The 15191-nt window shown below is 34.0% G+C and overlaps 4 protein-coding genes across 10 annotated transcripts in view; all 4 read right to left on the bottom strand.

Annotated features, from left to right (window-relative positions):
- Positions 1-2443, bottom strand: part of LOC145321971 (dnaJ homolog subfamily C member 2) — a 16334-nt gene extending 13891 nt beyond the window's left edge. The window contains exons 1-4 of one of the 3 annotated variants that reach the window (XM_080163687.1): positions 2328-2443; positions 945-1005; positions 513-599; positions 62-111 (exon numbers count right to left, since the gene is read on the bottom strand). In XM_080163687.1, the coding sequence (XP_080019813.1) occupies positions 62-111; positions 513-599; positions 945-1005; positions 2328-2410 (281 nt within the window). In that variant the 5' untranslated portion in view covers positions 2411-2443. Of the gene's footprint in view, positions 1-61; positions 112-512; positions 600-944; positions 1006-1482; positions 1530-2058; positions 2121-2327 lie in introns of those variants that run through there. The other 2 variants (XM_080163688.1, XM_080163689.1) reach the window with 2 other exon arrangements.
- On the bottom strand, positions 2432-8235 carry Pop4 (ribonuclease P/MRP subunit POP4). Its single transcript, XM_080163691.1, has 8 exons — positions 8096-8235; positions 7070-7198; positions 6528-6619; positions 6016-6096; positions 4381-4487; positions 3510-3610; positions 3018-3068; positions 2432-2667 (listed from the first exon to the last, which is right to left on the bottom strand). Exons 1-8 carry the CDS (start codon positions 8149-8151, stop codon positions 2580-2582), a joined length of 705 nt encoding a protein of 234 aa, XP_080019817.1. The 5' UTR covers positions 8152-8235; the 3' UTR covers positions 2432-2579.
- Positions 8153-14258, bottom strand: LOC145321972 (ribosomal RNA small subunit methyltransferase NEP1-like). Its single transcript, XM_080163690.1, has 8 exons — positions 14141-14258; positions 13375-13500; positions 11917-12053; positions 11404-11501; positions 10226-10330; positions 9861-9913; positions 9206-9265; positions 8153-8355 (listed from the first exon to the last, which is right to left on the bottom strand). Exons 1-8 carry the CDS (start codon positions 14165-14167, stop codon positions 8236-8238), a joined length of 726 nt encoding a protein of 241 aa, XP_080019816.1. The 5' UTR covers positions 14168-14258; the 3' UTR covers positions 8153-8235.
- The window catches only part of Nup160 (nuclear pore complex protein Nup160), a 28667-nt gene continuing 27698 nt past the window's right edge, over positions 14223-15191 (bottom strand). Inside the window, exons 32-33 of one of the 5 annotated variants that reach the window (XR_013880467.1) lie at positions 14702-15191; positions 14223-14487 (exon numbers count right to left, since the gene is read on the bottom strand). Coding sequence is in view for 1 of the 5 variants with exons in the window: in XM_080163684.1 (XP_080019810.1) it covers positions 15116-15191 (76 nt within the window). In the remaining 4 variants the exon portion in view is untranslated. The other 4 variants (XR_013880470.1, XR_013880468.1, XR_013880469.1 and 1 more) reach the window with 4 other exon arrangements.

The following is a 15191-nucleotide window of genomic DNA, read 5'->3' as shown; positions in this document are numbered from 1 at the left end:
TATATATATGTAGTCATCCTTGTTTTTAGTTTTGACTACTAACAATTTAGTATTTGTTTACCTCAATTTTGTTAATCCAAGAACTCGGTAGTGATCTTGTTCTTTAGTTTCCTGAAATTATCACGTATTATTAATTTTCGTACTAGATAGCTCCTCCCTAGCCTTTAAGAGATGAGGTTGAGTTTTAAAAATAGTCTAAAACCACCCCAAGACATTGTTAAAGCTTTCCTGAAAAGTACCTATTTGGTAACTGCAATTTACGAAATCTTAAAACTTAAGACAGTGAAAAAACTGCTTTTGAGAATTTAATATTTATACATCAGAATTTGGGCATTTATAATAGTTATTTATCGCATCGTATTATAGACAGCTTATATTAGATTAAAACCCCTAATGGCTCACAAAACTGATATTAATTTTACGGTTTTTATTTCAATATTTGTGAAAAATATCTGAAATGCGAAGCTATACATGATTTTTCATTATGGCTAAGAAATGGTTCTAAATATTACCTTAGGATCTAGGCTACGAAGATAAACAATGTCGTCTTCGAACTCGTCCTCCTCCACTTCACCATCCTCATCCTCGCTAGATTCTGAAGGTCCAATACTTAAATCTTCCACTCTGGGGCTTGTTGACTATGCGATGTCAACACGTGTATCAAGTATGATTTTGTCAGGGATCTTGGGGATAAGACAATGAACGATAAACTGATAAATATCACCAAATATAATTTTTAAAATTACTCATATTGTAGAAAGTTTGGAAACTACTTGGTCAGGTTTAAAATTAAAGAAGAGTACCCAAAGTATTTGAGCCACTGAATAAGATTCCTTGGTATAAAAACTTTGGGTGCCTTTCATCAAAAAAGCTAAACCCTAAATTCAAAAGAAAACAAATTTTTTTTCCTTCAGATATACTAATATTTAAGTATTCGTCCCTGACATAATGTTAGCAGATATTGTGCGTGTACTGTTGATTCTGTCCCACTGGGCTAGGAACCATCTAAAAATGATTGATAATGGTTTTAAGTATAGCAGGACAAAAATCATGGATGAAAATACGGGCTAAGTGAATTAGAGCAGATTTTCAGTGGCCAAAATAAAAACAGTTACAAGAAGACCAAAACATTTATTAGTAATGTAATTTTTCGTTTGATGCATAAACGTAGGGTTAAAGTAATTTAAATGATGGATCTTTTGACTTCACAATAAAAACTATCTATAATGTCAGTCAAGAAAATCACATTTTCTCCTGCGCTTTACAGATACAAGACATTCTGTTACTTTTATATTAGGATCTATCTACCTATCTATGTATACCTGCCAACAGGCGCCACCTCCCTCTCCATAAGGAACCCTGCAGGTAAGATACCACATCTTATCTACCTATCTATGTATACCTGTGAACAGGCTCTACCTCCCTCTCCATGAGGAACCCTGCAGGTAAGATACCACATCCTATCTACCTACTTATGTATACCTGCCAACAGGCTCTACCTCCCTCTCCATGAGGAACCCTGCAGGTAAGATACCACATCCTATCTACCTATCTATGTATACCTGCCAACAAGCTCCACCTCCCTCTCCATAAGGAACCCTGCAGGTAAGATACCACATCCTATCTACCTACTTATGTATACCTGCCAACAGGCGCCACCTCCCTCTCCATAAGGAACCCTGCAGGTAAGATACCACATCCTATCTACCTACTTATGTATACCTGCCAACAGGCTCTACCTCCCTCTCCATGAGGAACCCTGCAGGTAAGATACCACATCCTATCTACCTATCTATGTATACCTGCCAACAAGCTCCACCTCCCTCTCCATAAGGAACCCTGCAGGTAAGATACCACATCCTATCTACCTACTTATGTATACCTGCCAACAGGCTCTACCCCCCTCTCCATGAGGAACCCTGCAGGTAAGATACCATATTATGTCTATCGACCTATCTATTTATGTATGTCTGCCAACAGGCTCCCCTTCTCTCTCCATGAGGAACCCTGCAGGTAAGATACCACATCCTGTCTATCTACCTATCTATCTATGTATACCTGCCAACAGGCTCCACCTCTCTCTCCATGAGGAACCCTGCAGGTAAGATACCATATCATGTCTATCAACCTATCTATCTATGTATACCTGCCAACAGGCTCCACCTCTCTCTCCATGAGGAACCCTGCAGGTAAGATACCATATCATGTCTATCTACCTATCTATTTATGTATAGTATACCTGCCAACAGGCTCCTCTTCTCTCTCCATGAGGAACCCTGCAGGTAAGATACCACATCCTGTCTATCTACCTATCTATCTATGTATACCTGCCAACAGGCTCCACCTCCCTCTCGATGAGGAACCCTGCAGGCAGAATGCCGCAACCTGTCTCCTCGGGCGAAGACACCATTTTTTTTATGCACTGAAAGAATTTCTGAAAAAAATAACAAAAAAATAAATTTCACATTCTAAAAAATCTTTTCAAACAAATTAAATGGCAGGTATCCACATTACTTTCTAGACATTTTTTTTTATTTGATGATGAAAAAAGCTTGTTAGGGACCAGTTCTCAAAAATAATTAAAATTCCATGGGGGGTCTATTCTTGGGTTTCTTGGTGCTTCTCTCCGCTGGTCTTGACATCACATTGGATCCAGGAAATGAAAACCTGCAAAATAAAGTTTTCGTAGAATTTTTAAAATCATTAAAATGATAAAAGGGTTTTTATTTAACCAAGGAATAAGAAAATGGACGATGAGTTGATATGCAACCCCCCCCCCCCCTCCCCAATATTGATAGCCAAGGGCACACCATTTGTACATTTAAAGTATTATTTAAAATGTTTGAACAAGTTCTGAACTAGTAAGTCAAAATTATTAATTATTAAGTAGATACCCAACGTTTTTTAAGAAAATGAATAAGAAAACATGGTTGCCGGTGTAATTTACAGTCCAATGTCCCCAATACAAGTTATCATCCATAGTTTAAAATATTTTTCCAATAAATATACATTTTTACCTAAACCCGTCTACTTCGACACTGAAAACAGATCCTTTCTTGGGCATCATTCTGAAATTAAAAGATTTAAATTGTTCAGCTACGTTTTTGTATTTTGTTAATCTCTGTATTATTGGCGTGTCTACTACTAGGATAGAAAAATATTTAAAATAAAATATTAATTTTTATGAAAACTGGTGCATAATTATAACGGAAAAGATTACTGTCCTTTCATGCGCAGAAATGAATTTATTATTACTTAGATCTTATATCAGATTATCATATACTCTAATAAAGTGAAACTCGTAGCTGGCTGAAATAACGATGATTGATTTCTCCATTTAAAGGAATCTTTAGCTAAATCTAAGGCCCTTAGACTAAGGGTGGTTTTAAGCTTTTCAGCTTAGATTTAGGCGTTGGGGTGATTTCAATCTTTTTTTTGTGCCCTTCCTTATCTTTAATAATACAAAGCCCCTAAATAACAAGGGGTATATCTAGTTGTTGCATGATTACCTTAGTTTATTATCAGTTGAAATAATCTGGAAAGTGTGTCTAGTCTCCATAAGACAAATCCCCTGCCTACCAACATGAGTCGGACACTCAGCTGATTCAACCTAAACAAATATAGGATTCAGTAACAGGACATACTTTCTTCTTCAGGATTTGATCATAGAGATGCCTCGTTTTTAACAAGGATGACGACATCAATAGGAAGCCTAGCACAACAAATTAGATGGTCAGACAAACGAACATTAACAAGTACAAAGATACAACGCTTATAAAACAAGTAGGAAAATAATTGTGTGTTAACCTAGGTATCCCAAATTACTAACAAAAGATGCTGAAAGGGGTCATACTCACATTTCAAGACTCAATTATAGAGATGCTTTGCTTTTAATGTTATGTCTAAACGTCTAAATAAATAACCATTCCAAAAATCAAGTAAAAAGGATATATCTACTACAATCTATAATACAAAGTAGCTTGATGTCTGACCGTCGGTCTGTCTGTCCCTTAAGATCTCAGTAACCACTGAACCGATTGGATTCTAATCTTCAGGTAGGTAATATATCTACTGTTCCTGTGGTGGTTTTAAGCTATTGTCTTGGGGCGTGGGACACCCCTAACCCCCCAAAAAACATAAAGTCTCCCTTATATTTTTATGCATTTAATTTAAAATGTAGTGGTTGCAGCACTAGAGCTACCTAATTTCTTTTTAATTACCTCTTGGGGCAGAGGCCCTAGAGGCTAGGGGCGAGGCCGCTGGTGTAGTAAAATACAATAATAAATGACTAATCTATAATGTTGCAAGGTTTTCCAAAGTGTACCTATCTTTTACAGGAATCCTAATACAATTTGAAACCAATAATAATATCAATCATACCTTAATTATAGCACCATGCAAATCTGCTTTGGAGACCTTAGACTGAAGGTTAGGTAGATGTCCGCTGGTATCATTATAGTCGGAGGGTGGTATCCATTTGGTTGCCTGTTATGTCATATTTTGTATTAATATAAAGTTGATTTTAATGACTTATTAGGATATAAACAGCGTGGATATAAAAGCATTCATCCTTTGATTCTATAATATATACTAGCGGCTTCGCCCCTAGCCTCTAGGGGCTTTGCCCTATGAAGTAATGGGAAGTCAACCCTCCTATAAAGAAATATTCAAAAAAATTATTGTTTGTTAAATTACTCTGTGGTAAAATTAAACCCAGGTTGTGCGCTTTATGCACAAAAATTTCAATTCGTACAAATTAAACTCAGGTTGTTTGCTGTATACACAAAAATTTCAATTCGTAAAAAATAAACCTAGGTTGTTCGCATACACAAAAATTAAAATTTGTAAAATAAAATATTAAATTTTTTTTTTTTGAGGGGGGGGGGGGTTCATGGGGGCTTCGCCCAATGCAATGGTGCAGTGGGGTTCCCCCACCCCAATTACTGGTTTTTGTTTACAAAAGTAAAATAAATAAAAATTTTGGAAGTTAGGATTTTTTTATTTTGGGGGGGATGGGGTGTCCCATCCCCCAAGAAAATAGCTTAAAACCACCAGAGGACCAGTAGGTATATTCCCAGAAGGATAGAGCCCAATTTATTCAGCGGTTACTGAGATTTTACAAGAAATAAAAAAATATATTTTTTGGGGTTTTTTTTTTTTAGTTTTTGGTGGGGTTGGGGGTGTCCATCCCCCCAAGAAATAGAAATAGCCTGAAACCATATCAGTGCACTGCACTGCACATGTAGGGCATATGTAGAATCTCAACCAGTGCAGGTTGGTCATAAAAATTAATTAACGCTTTAAAACAGAGACAAGTTTTACAAAAACAATTTAAGGATCAATCATTATGCTTTACAAACTTTAAAAGCTAAATATGAGATATCTATAAAAAATGGTATATAAATACAATAAAGGTACTAAGAAAGAGAGGGAATGTCTGATTGAGCCAATAGGAGAATCGCATCGGTACATACATTTAATTTCATTGGTTGAAATTTTGTACACATCTTGTTGCGAATGCATGTTTTTTTTTCATTTCATACATAGATAAAAGTCAGCTTTAAACAGTATATTTTCTTAGTAGAAAGCTTTGCGAAATCAGAAATTATTGCCCAAAAATTTCGTTTAAATTTGAAAGCTTCGAAACGAGGTGGATTCTTAAAAAAAAGTTAGGCTGGCTACTCGCTGGTGAGGCAAAATTATTCTTGTGAAAAATCCTCCAAAATCGAATAAAAAAATTTACAAAAATTAAATAAAATCTTAAAATTGTTATTAACATATGATTTTGTTTAATTTTTGTTGATTTTTAATGTGCTTTTGGATGATTTTTCACAAAAATAATTTTGCCCAACTATCGAGTAGCGAGTCTATCATTTTTATAAGAATCCACATGAGCTTGAGTCGAAAGTAAACAATACTTTTGTCTGCTAGATATGTTCCTTATTAGATTTGACGAAAAAAGGGTTCAGAATATACTTCTATTCTTATATTTCTATTATAAATACAATTATTCCTTAAGAACTTCAGTGCCCAGTAGATCCTTCATATAATCTTGCCAAAGCGTACTCAACTCAGTAAAGTTTGTGTACTGCAGTCCTGTAACATAATTTTAGTTGTCTAAATTATTAATTTATAATATTATTTCAATACAAAAGACGATATTTCATTGACTCTAAATAATTCTACACAGCTGTATTATGTACGCGTATCACGTTTTTCAGTCAGCTGATTTTTGTTTACATTTACATACAGCAAATTGACATCTGACTTCCAATGTTAAAGTCTATAGCTGAATTGTAATAATTATAAATATGTTTTTCGTATTGTAATTAATAGTTTACTTTGTGATCTTCAAGCTTTTAAGGATTGTATAATATTTAACTATGCCTGACTTAATATACTACTTGTTACTTATGAATCCTTAAAGAATTCTTTTGTTTAATTATTCGCTAAATTAACATATAAAACATATCTAAACCAAGGTCTTTTTTATTATCTATTCAAAGGAAAAATTTATTCCTTTATACCTGTCTTGGGTAGACGGTCCAGGCCTAGACTCCGCTTCTCCCGAGCGGTCAACTCCTTGGCACTGATGCGCGGCTTGTTCTTCCATTTTTTCCTACAAACAACAAGATTAGAATGATTTAAGCCTAAAAAATAGAAAATCCGTTAAATAGGCCAAGATATGCCAAACTTTTAAAAATGTTTAACACAAACAAGCTTTTCTAAAGACCACTGCTTTTGTGGTCCCTAGGCCCATACAAATGATACCTATGATAGTTGTATTCATAGTGCTTTGTCAGAAGCCTTACGTTAATAGTTACGTTAAGAGTTGGGAAAATGAAAAGCCAAAATTCATTTGCAAAGTATTTTAAGGGGTAAGATGCCAAAACCAGCCAGTTGTAATCATTTATTTTAAAGTCTTTTATTTAAATTTCTAATCAACTCACAAAAAATCCGGGTTAAAGCAATAAAACCTAGTTTTTATGCGGGCTCTTGCTTTAAATATCCGGATTTTTCACAACCCTGCTTTAAAGTAGGATCTAGGGGCGAAAACATATATACAAACCTGGATTTTGGGCAGTTAAGAATTAGATATCTCTTGAAAACATCTTGAACCATTGAACTACCATGTTTATCATTTCTAACTTTGTCCTCTAAAAATTCCTTAACACCTGGAAATTTGTCGGGTAAACCTACACATTAAGTATCCATTAAAACATGAACACACCACATTTTATATCTTTAAATCTTTACAAGAGGCTAAGCCCCTAGAGGTATCTATGGGCACTTGAGGGAAGTAAGCCGACAATACACTTTAATTAAAAAATTAAGATTTTTTTTTTTTTTTTGGGGGGGGGAGTATATTTTCCTGTGGTAATTTATATTAGGAAGGGTGAGTTACGCTCCCCAAAAAATAGTTGTAAACCTTCCCTTGACTGACATAAAGGATCAGGGGCGTCCAAGCTTTTTATTTTTATTTTTCTTTTTGGGGGGGGGGGTAAAAATTTTTTAGGGGGGGGTAAAATGGCGCCGCAAATTTTTTTCGTTTGGGTGGGGTAATCGCCCCATTACCCCCCCCCCCCCTTGGACGTCTATGTAAAGGATGCTTATCTGTAATATAGAACAATGTCATATCTGATATCAATCTAGCAGTTAGCGAGATCTTGAGATACAGACAGGCATACTGTTACATTTATACAAGGATATCTGCGGAAAAAGAATACTTTTCTTAATACATATTGTTTATCAATGATGCAAAATGTATTTTCCATGTATAACTTTGAAACCGATTAATATCTGATGAATGAGAACCGGTTCAGCCATACTGAAAAATTATATATAGCACCGTATTACAGATAATTTTCCACAAATATCAAAAAAAAAAATTTAAAATTAATAAAAGTTTTGTTAGACCAGGCCTTCGACTCCTCAGTGCTAACAAAATTCAAATCTTAAAATTTTTATTTTAATATCCGCGAAATGCTGATTATCCTACGATGCCATAACTAAATATTATCTGCTTGGATGCTAAAAAATATTGGAATAAACTTCTTTTTATTAGTGGTTTTTAAAAAAAAATGGATATTTTCCTTTAGCAACGTCTGTTGGGAGCTCATGCCGATATGGTTCAAAAGAAGATCCAGCCATCTTATTTTTTAACTTTTTACTGTTTTTTATATTTGTTTGCTTGATTTTTTAGAATGTGGTTGTGTGTGTTTGGAGGGTGGAGGGTTAGAATATGCCCCAAGCCTGTTCAAAGGCGTCGCAGATTTTGGTGCAGGTAAGGGCAGCTGACAGCGGGTAGTTGCTTATAGAGAAGGTTTCCTGTGTATAATCAGTTGTGATAGCACCCTACAAATAAAACATAAATTGTAACAAAAAAAAGATAAGGTATTTGTAGAAGTAGTGTTTTCTTTGATCAAATGAAAAGTGTAGCTTGATCTAGGTATATTATATAGAATTAAGCCCTTATTAACTTTTGTCTTTAATTCAATTCGCTTGAAAGGTTTTTATACCTAATAATCAGGAAGAAATATTTCACGGATTTAGACAAAATTAAAAATATGTCCACGAACGAGTGCAAGTGATTTTAAGCACCTTCTAGCATTGATTCTAAATATTATTTAGGTGAATATACTAGGGTTATGTTTAATATCGTTTTATCAATTTAAGTTTGAAAGGTTAAGCATTTTTTTAATGAAATATCATCAAATGTTTTGTTGAGTTTAACGGTTCAAATAAAATAACACGCCAAAACATAATTAAATGCTGTAAATTACGAAAGTACACCAATAAAACAATATTACAAGTTACCATCCCTTTATCTAAATTAACACTTTTCACTAAAAAAGTTTACTTTTGTGTCACACTCACAGTAGTTTGAACTCAACAAAACATTCGATGATAAATAGTCAAAAAAAATTGAAGCTTTTTTTAAAACTTTTTTTTTTAAATTGATATAATGATATTAATCATAACCCTAGTATATTATTATTCACTAAAAAAACATATGATTTAGAATCACCGCTGGAAGGTGCTTAGAATCAATTGCTCTCGTTCGTGGATAGTCCCCTTCTATAAAAACCTACAGACACACAAATTTTTCAATACAACGAAAAAGATTACTTATGATTATTAAATCTTTGGGAACCAGTATAATATTCAGTCCAATGTCCCATCCCTCCCTAGTAAAACTGCCTACCTTAGCAATGGCGCCGATGACAAAAACAATAGGTTCTTCTCCCTCAGGAATCAGAGTGCTAATAAAAACATTTATCTATATTCATCCATTTACTAGGTATATAGTATTTTTTTTCAGCAAGGAAGGAAAAAATATTTACAGAACTCTTAATTTTATTCATATTATCCCCCCTCTTGCATATTCTTATAGATTTTTACACCAAGGAGGGGAGAAAAATAAATTTTTTTTTTCAGATTTCTTTACTTTTACATTTTTTCCCCCAACCACATATTTTTTACCCCCCCCCCCCCTTTAGCAGGGTCAATTTTGCAGAATATACACCCTTAATTTAGATAAGCTTCACTTAGGTCCTGTAGCGTTTTCAGACTTTTTTATTTTAATCCGTATTATCGTGATTGGTAACGTGTTAACTGGCTGTCGGGGAAGTGTCGGGTTCGAGTCTGGACTACTTGAAGTAGGGGGGAATGTCATGGCACATAAAACAGGCGCAACACTGTACTATGAAAATTAAGGACTTCCAGAAAAGGGTTGTACTATTGGAAGTGCGACGGTACTAATTTTCAGAGTCGCAGCTCCACAATCAAAGGAATGATGCTACGTTACCAAAAAAATACGGGGGTTTGACATAAACAGATTATGAAATAAATGATTTCCTTGGTTTAACTGGAGCCTTATCAGCACTATAGCTCATCAAAATCTTCCTACAATCTTAAAAATATTTATTATTAGTGAGTAGTTTCTAGGGATATAAGGATAAGGCAATGTACAATTCATTAAATTTATAGTTTTAACTCAGTACACACAGAGACATCCTATTACTTTTATAAAAGGATAATTACGGATAAAGCAAAGTTTTGCTATACTAAGTAATTGCCGTAACTCTCTTTAGTAGCGTGTCTACTGCATACCTCAATATGTCCGCCTTCTGACTGGCTTAAGGTTAAACGTGATTTTCTCTGCTTCTATAAAAGATATAAATCTACGATAAAAAGCAAATAGACGAGATTATAATGTTATTACCTACAGGAAGATGGTCACTGACTGGATTCTTGATAACTTTTAATAATCTGACTGATGAACCCGCGGCTGTTATGGAATACTTGTGTAGAAGTTGTACCATCAAACCTAAAGAAAATCAAAACATTATATAAAAGTAACAAGATCCGTGGCTGTCTATACCGAATGATCTCGTTAACCGCTGAACCAATACGGTTCTCCTTTACAGTGTAGCTTCTCATAGGTTCTGAAAAGGTTGTTATTTTGGGGAATCAACCACTACTCCCCCAACTCCCTCCAAAAATTGGGGGTCAAATTAACCTCCCATAATCTCAAGTACCCCTAGAGACCTCTTGGGGCGTATTCGCTAGTAACAAAATAATCACATAAAATATCAACAAGGGGGGCAGCGGTTCTGACACTTTTGCGTAAACAGTGATTATAGGCTTTGTCTTTGGAGTGAGAGGATAGATTATTTTACAAAAAAAGTTTCCTTTTGGGATGTAGTTTTCCTATTTAAAAAAAAATTGGATTAAGCCTCCAGGTTCAGGTGCAGCAGTCCTCCAGGTTGTCTCTGGACAGGTAAAAATGAAAAAAAAAATTTTTTTTTTTTGAAGAGTTAGAAGTCAGGTTATAAAACAAAATATGCATCTTTTGAATGTTATTTACATATTTGAAGATAAAAGATGCATACCTATTTTGTTTTATAAGTTAAACTCTTCAAAAAAATTTTTTTATCTTTTACTGTCCAGAGACTACCTGAAGGCCTGCAGCACCTGAACATGGAGGCCAAATCCAAATTTATTTAAAATAGGAAAACGACATCCCAAAAGGAAACTTTTTTTTATAAAATAATCTATCCTCTCACTCCAAAGACAAAGCCTATAATCACTATTTATGCAAAAGTGTCAGAACCGCTGCCCCCCTTAATTAAAGAGTTTCAAATACAAACATAAAGGTTTTACCCCTAGCACCTAGATACAAAGTAAAAATATGAAATGGGGCAGCAAATAAATTAAAACCATCTCAATATTTTATTTGAAAAATAAAATAATCCATAAATAACCTGTGACAAAAAAAAGATGTTCTAAAATGGTTAAATCAATCAATTTAGTAGTTAGCGAAATCTATACGGACAAACAAAAAATCCTTACTACTTAATGTAAAATATATTAATAGTTGCGGCACTACTGTATAATTACCTGCAAACCGCTTGAATGTTCTTGGTATCCTAGTGGCGGGATTCAACTCAATAAGAACGTTCTGTGCAGTATGGATGAACACTTGCAATAAACCAGCTCTAAAATTATACATTAAAGCATATATAAATAGCATATCTATTTTGTAGCAAAACTACTTAATAATTCCGTCCGTTATCCTTCCTTCGATATATACGAGAAATGTGAATTTTTCAAGAGAGAGGGAGGGGTGGAGAAATTGGATTGGATATTACACTGGTATTAAAAGTTTTATTAATCACGTTATCTTGTTGCCTTTAGTGTCCAAACTTTTGAACCAACAATTTAAAACACAGAAACGATATTTTTGTATATCATTATTGGGGATATACATTTACTTATCGTCCATATAAACACAAACCCCCAAAAAGCCATTCACCATCACCCTTTTTTTTTAAAGGAGAACCACCAGCACAATGCTAATATTTCAACCATGTAGTTTTCATAACGTGTGTTGGTAAGTCTTGTCTTACTAACCTGTTCAGAGGGCTATCAAATAGCATCAACAGACACTGGTGAGTGATATCAGGCCTGGCTGTTGAGAAATCACGGCCAGATTTGGTCAACAGGCTCTTGTGGTCGTCTATATTCAACAGGGAATAATCTCTGCCGGTCTAAACAAAATTAGTTTTTATAAAAACTTATGCCAACTTTATTTTTTTTAAACAAGGATGGCAGAATTCATAAGTGGCGAAGCACAAAAACATCTTGAATTTAATTGACTAACGTACAAAGTAAGTTGTGTGGTCATTAAAAAATAAGTTTTTATTAAAACTCATGCTTTTTAAAAATGAAACAAGGATGACCAAGTCCATAAGTAACAAAGCAAGTAAACACAAAACGAAGGATCCGAAAGATTTGGTCAATAGCCTAAATAAGATTAGTTTTCTTCAACTCATGCATTTTGGAAATAAAACAATAACGATAACATCCGTAAGTAAGGAGCAAAGCTCAAAATAACAATAAAAGAGAGTTTCCATGCATATCATATGTCCAAAGATCATGTCCTTTCGTGTACACACATTGAACATCTGAAAATTGATTTATCATACTTTAAACAAAAACTTGATCATGGAAAGAAAACGAAGTAGCGAGTTTCGTCGTATTTTCACAGTAGCTTTTGATAGGCTATTTTAGATTAGGTATATATAATATTAAGGATTGCCCGGCAGGGTTAGAGCTCCCCGCAGGGGCTAGAAATAGGAGAAAAGTTACTGTGAAAATACGACGAAACCCGCTAATTCGTTTTCTTTCCATGCTCCAAAAACTAAAAATCGGCAGAAAAATTCGGAAGTACCAAATTTTTTTTCAATTACAAGGACACGCATACATTCTACTAATAAAGGTATTAAGAAAGAGAGGTAATGTTTTATTGAGCCAATAGGAGAATTGGTTGAAATTGTGTACACATTTAATTTGTTACGAACGCACGTTTTTTTCATTTCATACATAAATAAAAGTCAGCTGTAAACAGTATATTTTTTTAGTAGAAAGCTTTGCGGAATCAGAATTAATTGCCCAAAAATTTCGTCTTTAATTTAAAAGCTTCAAACAGAGGTGGATTCTTAAAAAAAGTTAGGCTGGCTACTCGCTGGTGAGGCAAAATTATTTTTGAGAAAAATCCTCCAAAATCGAATAAAAAATTTACAAAAATTAAATAAAATCTTAAAAGGGTTATTAACAAATCATTTTGTTTAATTTTTGTAGATTTTTAATGTGCTTTTGGATGATCTTCCACAAAAATAATTTTGCCTCACTATCGAGTAGCGAGTCTATCATTTTTTAAGAATCCACATCATCTTGAGTCGAAAGTAAACAATAATTTTGTCTGCTATAAATGTTCCTTCTTAGATTTGACGAAAAAAGAGTTCAGAATATGCTTCTATTCTTATATTTCTATTATTCTACTACTTTAATCGTTTGCTATAACAGTACCTTGCAAGTTTCCAGATGGGCGCCCTCTAGAATGACAATCAATCGTTTCTCTGTGTGCTTCTGTGATAACTTTCTCTTTGGGACCGGCACTTCTATCACTTTCTTTGCTGGGCCTTGATCACCTTCCTAGAGGAATAGTTTCATGTAGTGCAATTAACAAAAAAATGATCCAAAAGTTACAAAGTTTGTGAAGAGTTTAGTAAATATAAGTTAGCATTGAAATTTGAGTACGCCGAAAATGATTTATTTGGGATATTACGCTCAAAAGTTTTTAGTAGATTTTATCTTTACATCCCGCATCCCCCCTGCTTGGTATTTTTCATCAATTTTAAAAGTGCATGTCAAATAGTTGTTATTTCTCGCATCGTATTATAAACAGCTTTCCGCGGATATAGAATGTACAATTATAAGATTAAAACCAGTTTTTTTTAGCCCCGTGGTAACGAAGGCACTGGCTAAAAAACTGGTTTTAATCTTATGATTGTATATTTTTATATTCGTAGAAAGCTGGATATAATACGATGCTAGACATAGTTTCTTCGTATGGATAAGAACCGGTTCCCATCCACCGAATTCGAATGAATGCGAGAAAATGTTTTATCTTCTTAAAATAAATTGAGCTGGAAAATGTAAATAAAATGATAGGTTTAGTAATATTTTGTTTGTAAGGCTTTTGCTCGTTGGGACCAAATAAGAATCAATCCTATCTTTTTCATTATCCGCGGTTAACCGCCCGCCCATGAATGTACATATAGTGTATATCTACCTCATTAGCCTTGCGTTTGTCTCCCATATCAGTAAAACAGTAACTTCTAAAATTTCTTTTAAATTTCTTAAATTTTCATTCCTTCTGAAAACATCAAAATTAAAAACTAGATCAATAATATTCAGAGGGTGTGCAATTACTTTCGCATATTATTACATCTGCATCCTAAAAGCAAAAAAGACACATTACAAAGGTGTTACAAAAAGTTGGTTTAGCAATGGGGAACTGGCAGTTTGTGCTGTTGTAATAATATCATATTCAGATTCTTATAAATTTGCGAAAGTGAATGTACACCCAATAATTTAAAAATGGTTTCTCTTTTAGTAGAAAGAATATTTGGGAAATCCCTTAAATTGATTATGAACCAATAATACCCCCCCCCCCCCCTCAATATATATTTTTGTTGTTTTAATTTAAAAAAATGATGCACATTTGATTCTTCATAAAGAGATAGGCTAAACAAGCCTAGGAAAGCTGGTACCCCACAGGTCTAGAGCTCTCAAAAGTTGTGTAAGAGAAAGGGGGGTAAAAGTGGTCCATTTCAATTTAAGTGATTCTAACAACATTTGATAACGAGTTTTAAAAATGCTTGCAGAGCAATATCTGTTTTTTTTTATTCACCAGATTTTTTTTATAACTTTTTTCATTTTACATATTTTATATGAGTTTAAATAAATTGATCACAATGGTTTTATGGTTATAATAAAGTATTAAAATAAGGTTGGAAAGCTAAAGAAAGAGGGGAAAATCATTCCCACTACCAAATTTTAGTTACACACCATTCCATCAGCCGATACATCCTCTACCATAATCTTACAAGCCAGGCCAATGATGACAGTAATAAAATTGTTGGGAAATTGCTTAATTTCTATTTAATTTGATTCATACACCTATAAAATTACAGCCCGGACCTAACAATAAGTAACACTGTTAAGTCCAAAGCTCGAAGAACCATTCTTTACACTATCTATCCATCTATGCTCTATTGGCCAGCATATCTCTTGAAACTCGTTCAACGGTAGTCAGGTACTTTTCAACGGTAGATTCCAAC

The sequence above is a fragment of the Acartia tonsa genome, chromosome 6, assembly GCF_053477335.1.
Source record: "Acartia tonsa isolate MP-2025a chromosome 6, ASM5347733v1, whole genome shotgun sequence".
Taxonomy (NCBI): domain Eukaryota; kingdom Metazoa; phylum Arthropoda; class Copepoda; order Calanoida; family Acartiidae; genus Acartia; species Acartia tonsa.
This window is presented reverse-complemented; position numbering and strand designations above follow the sequence as displayed.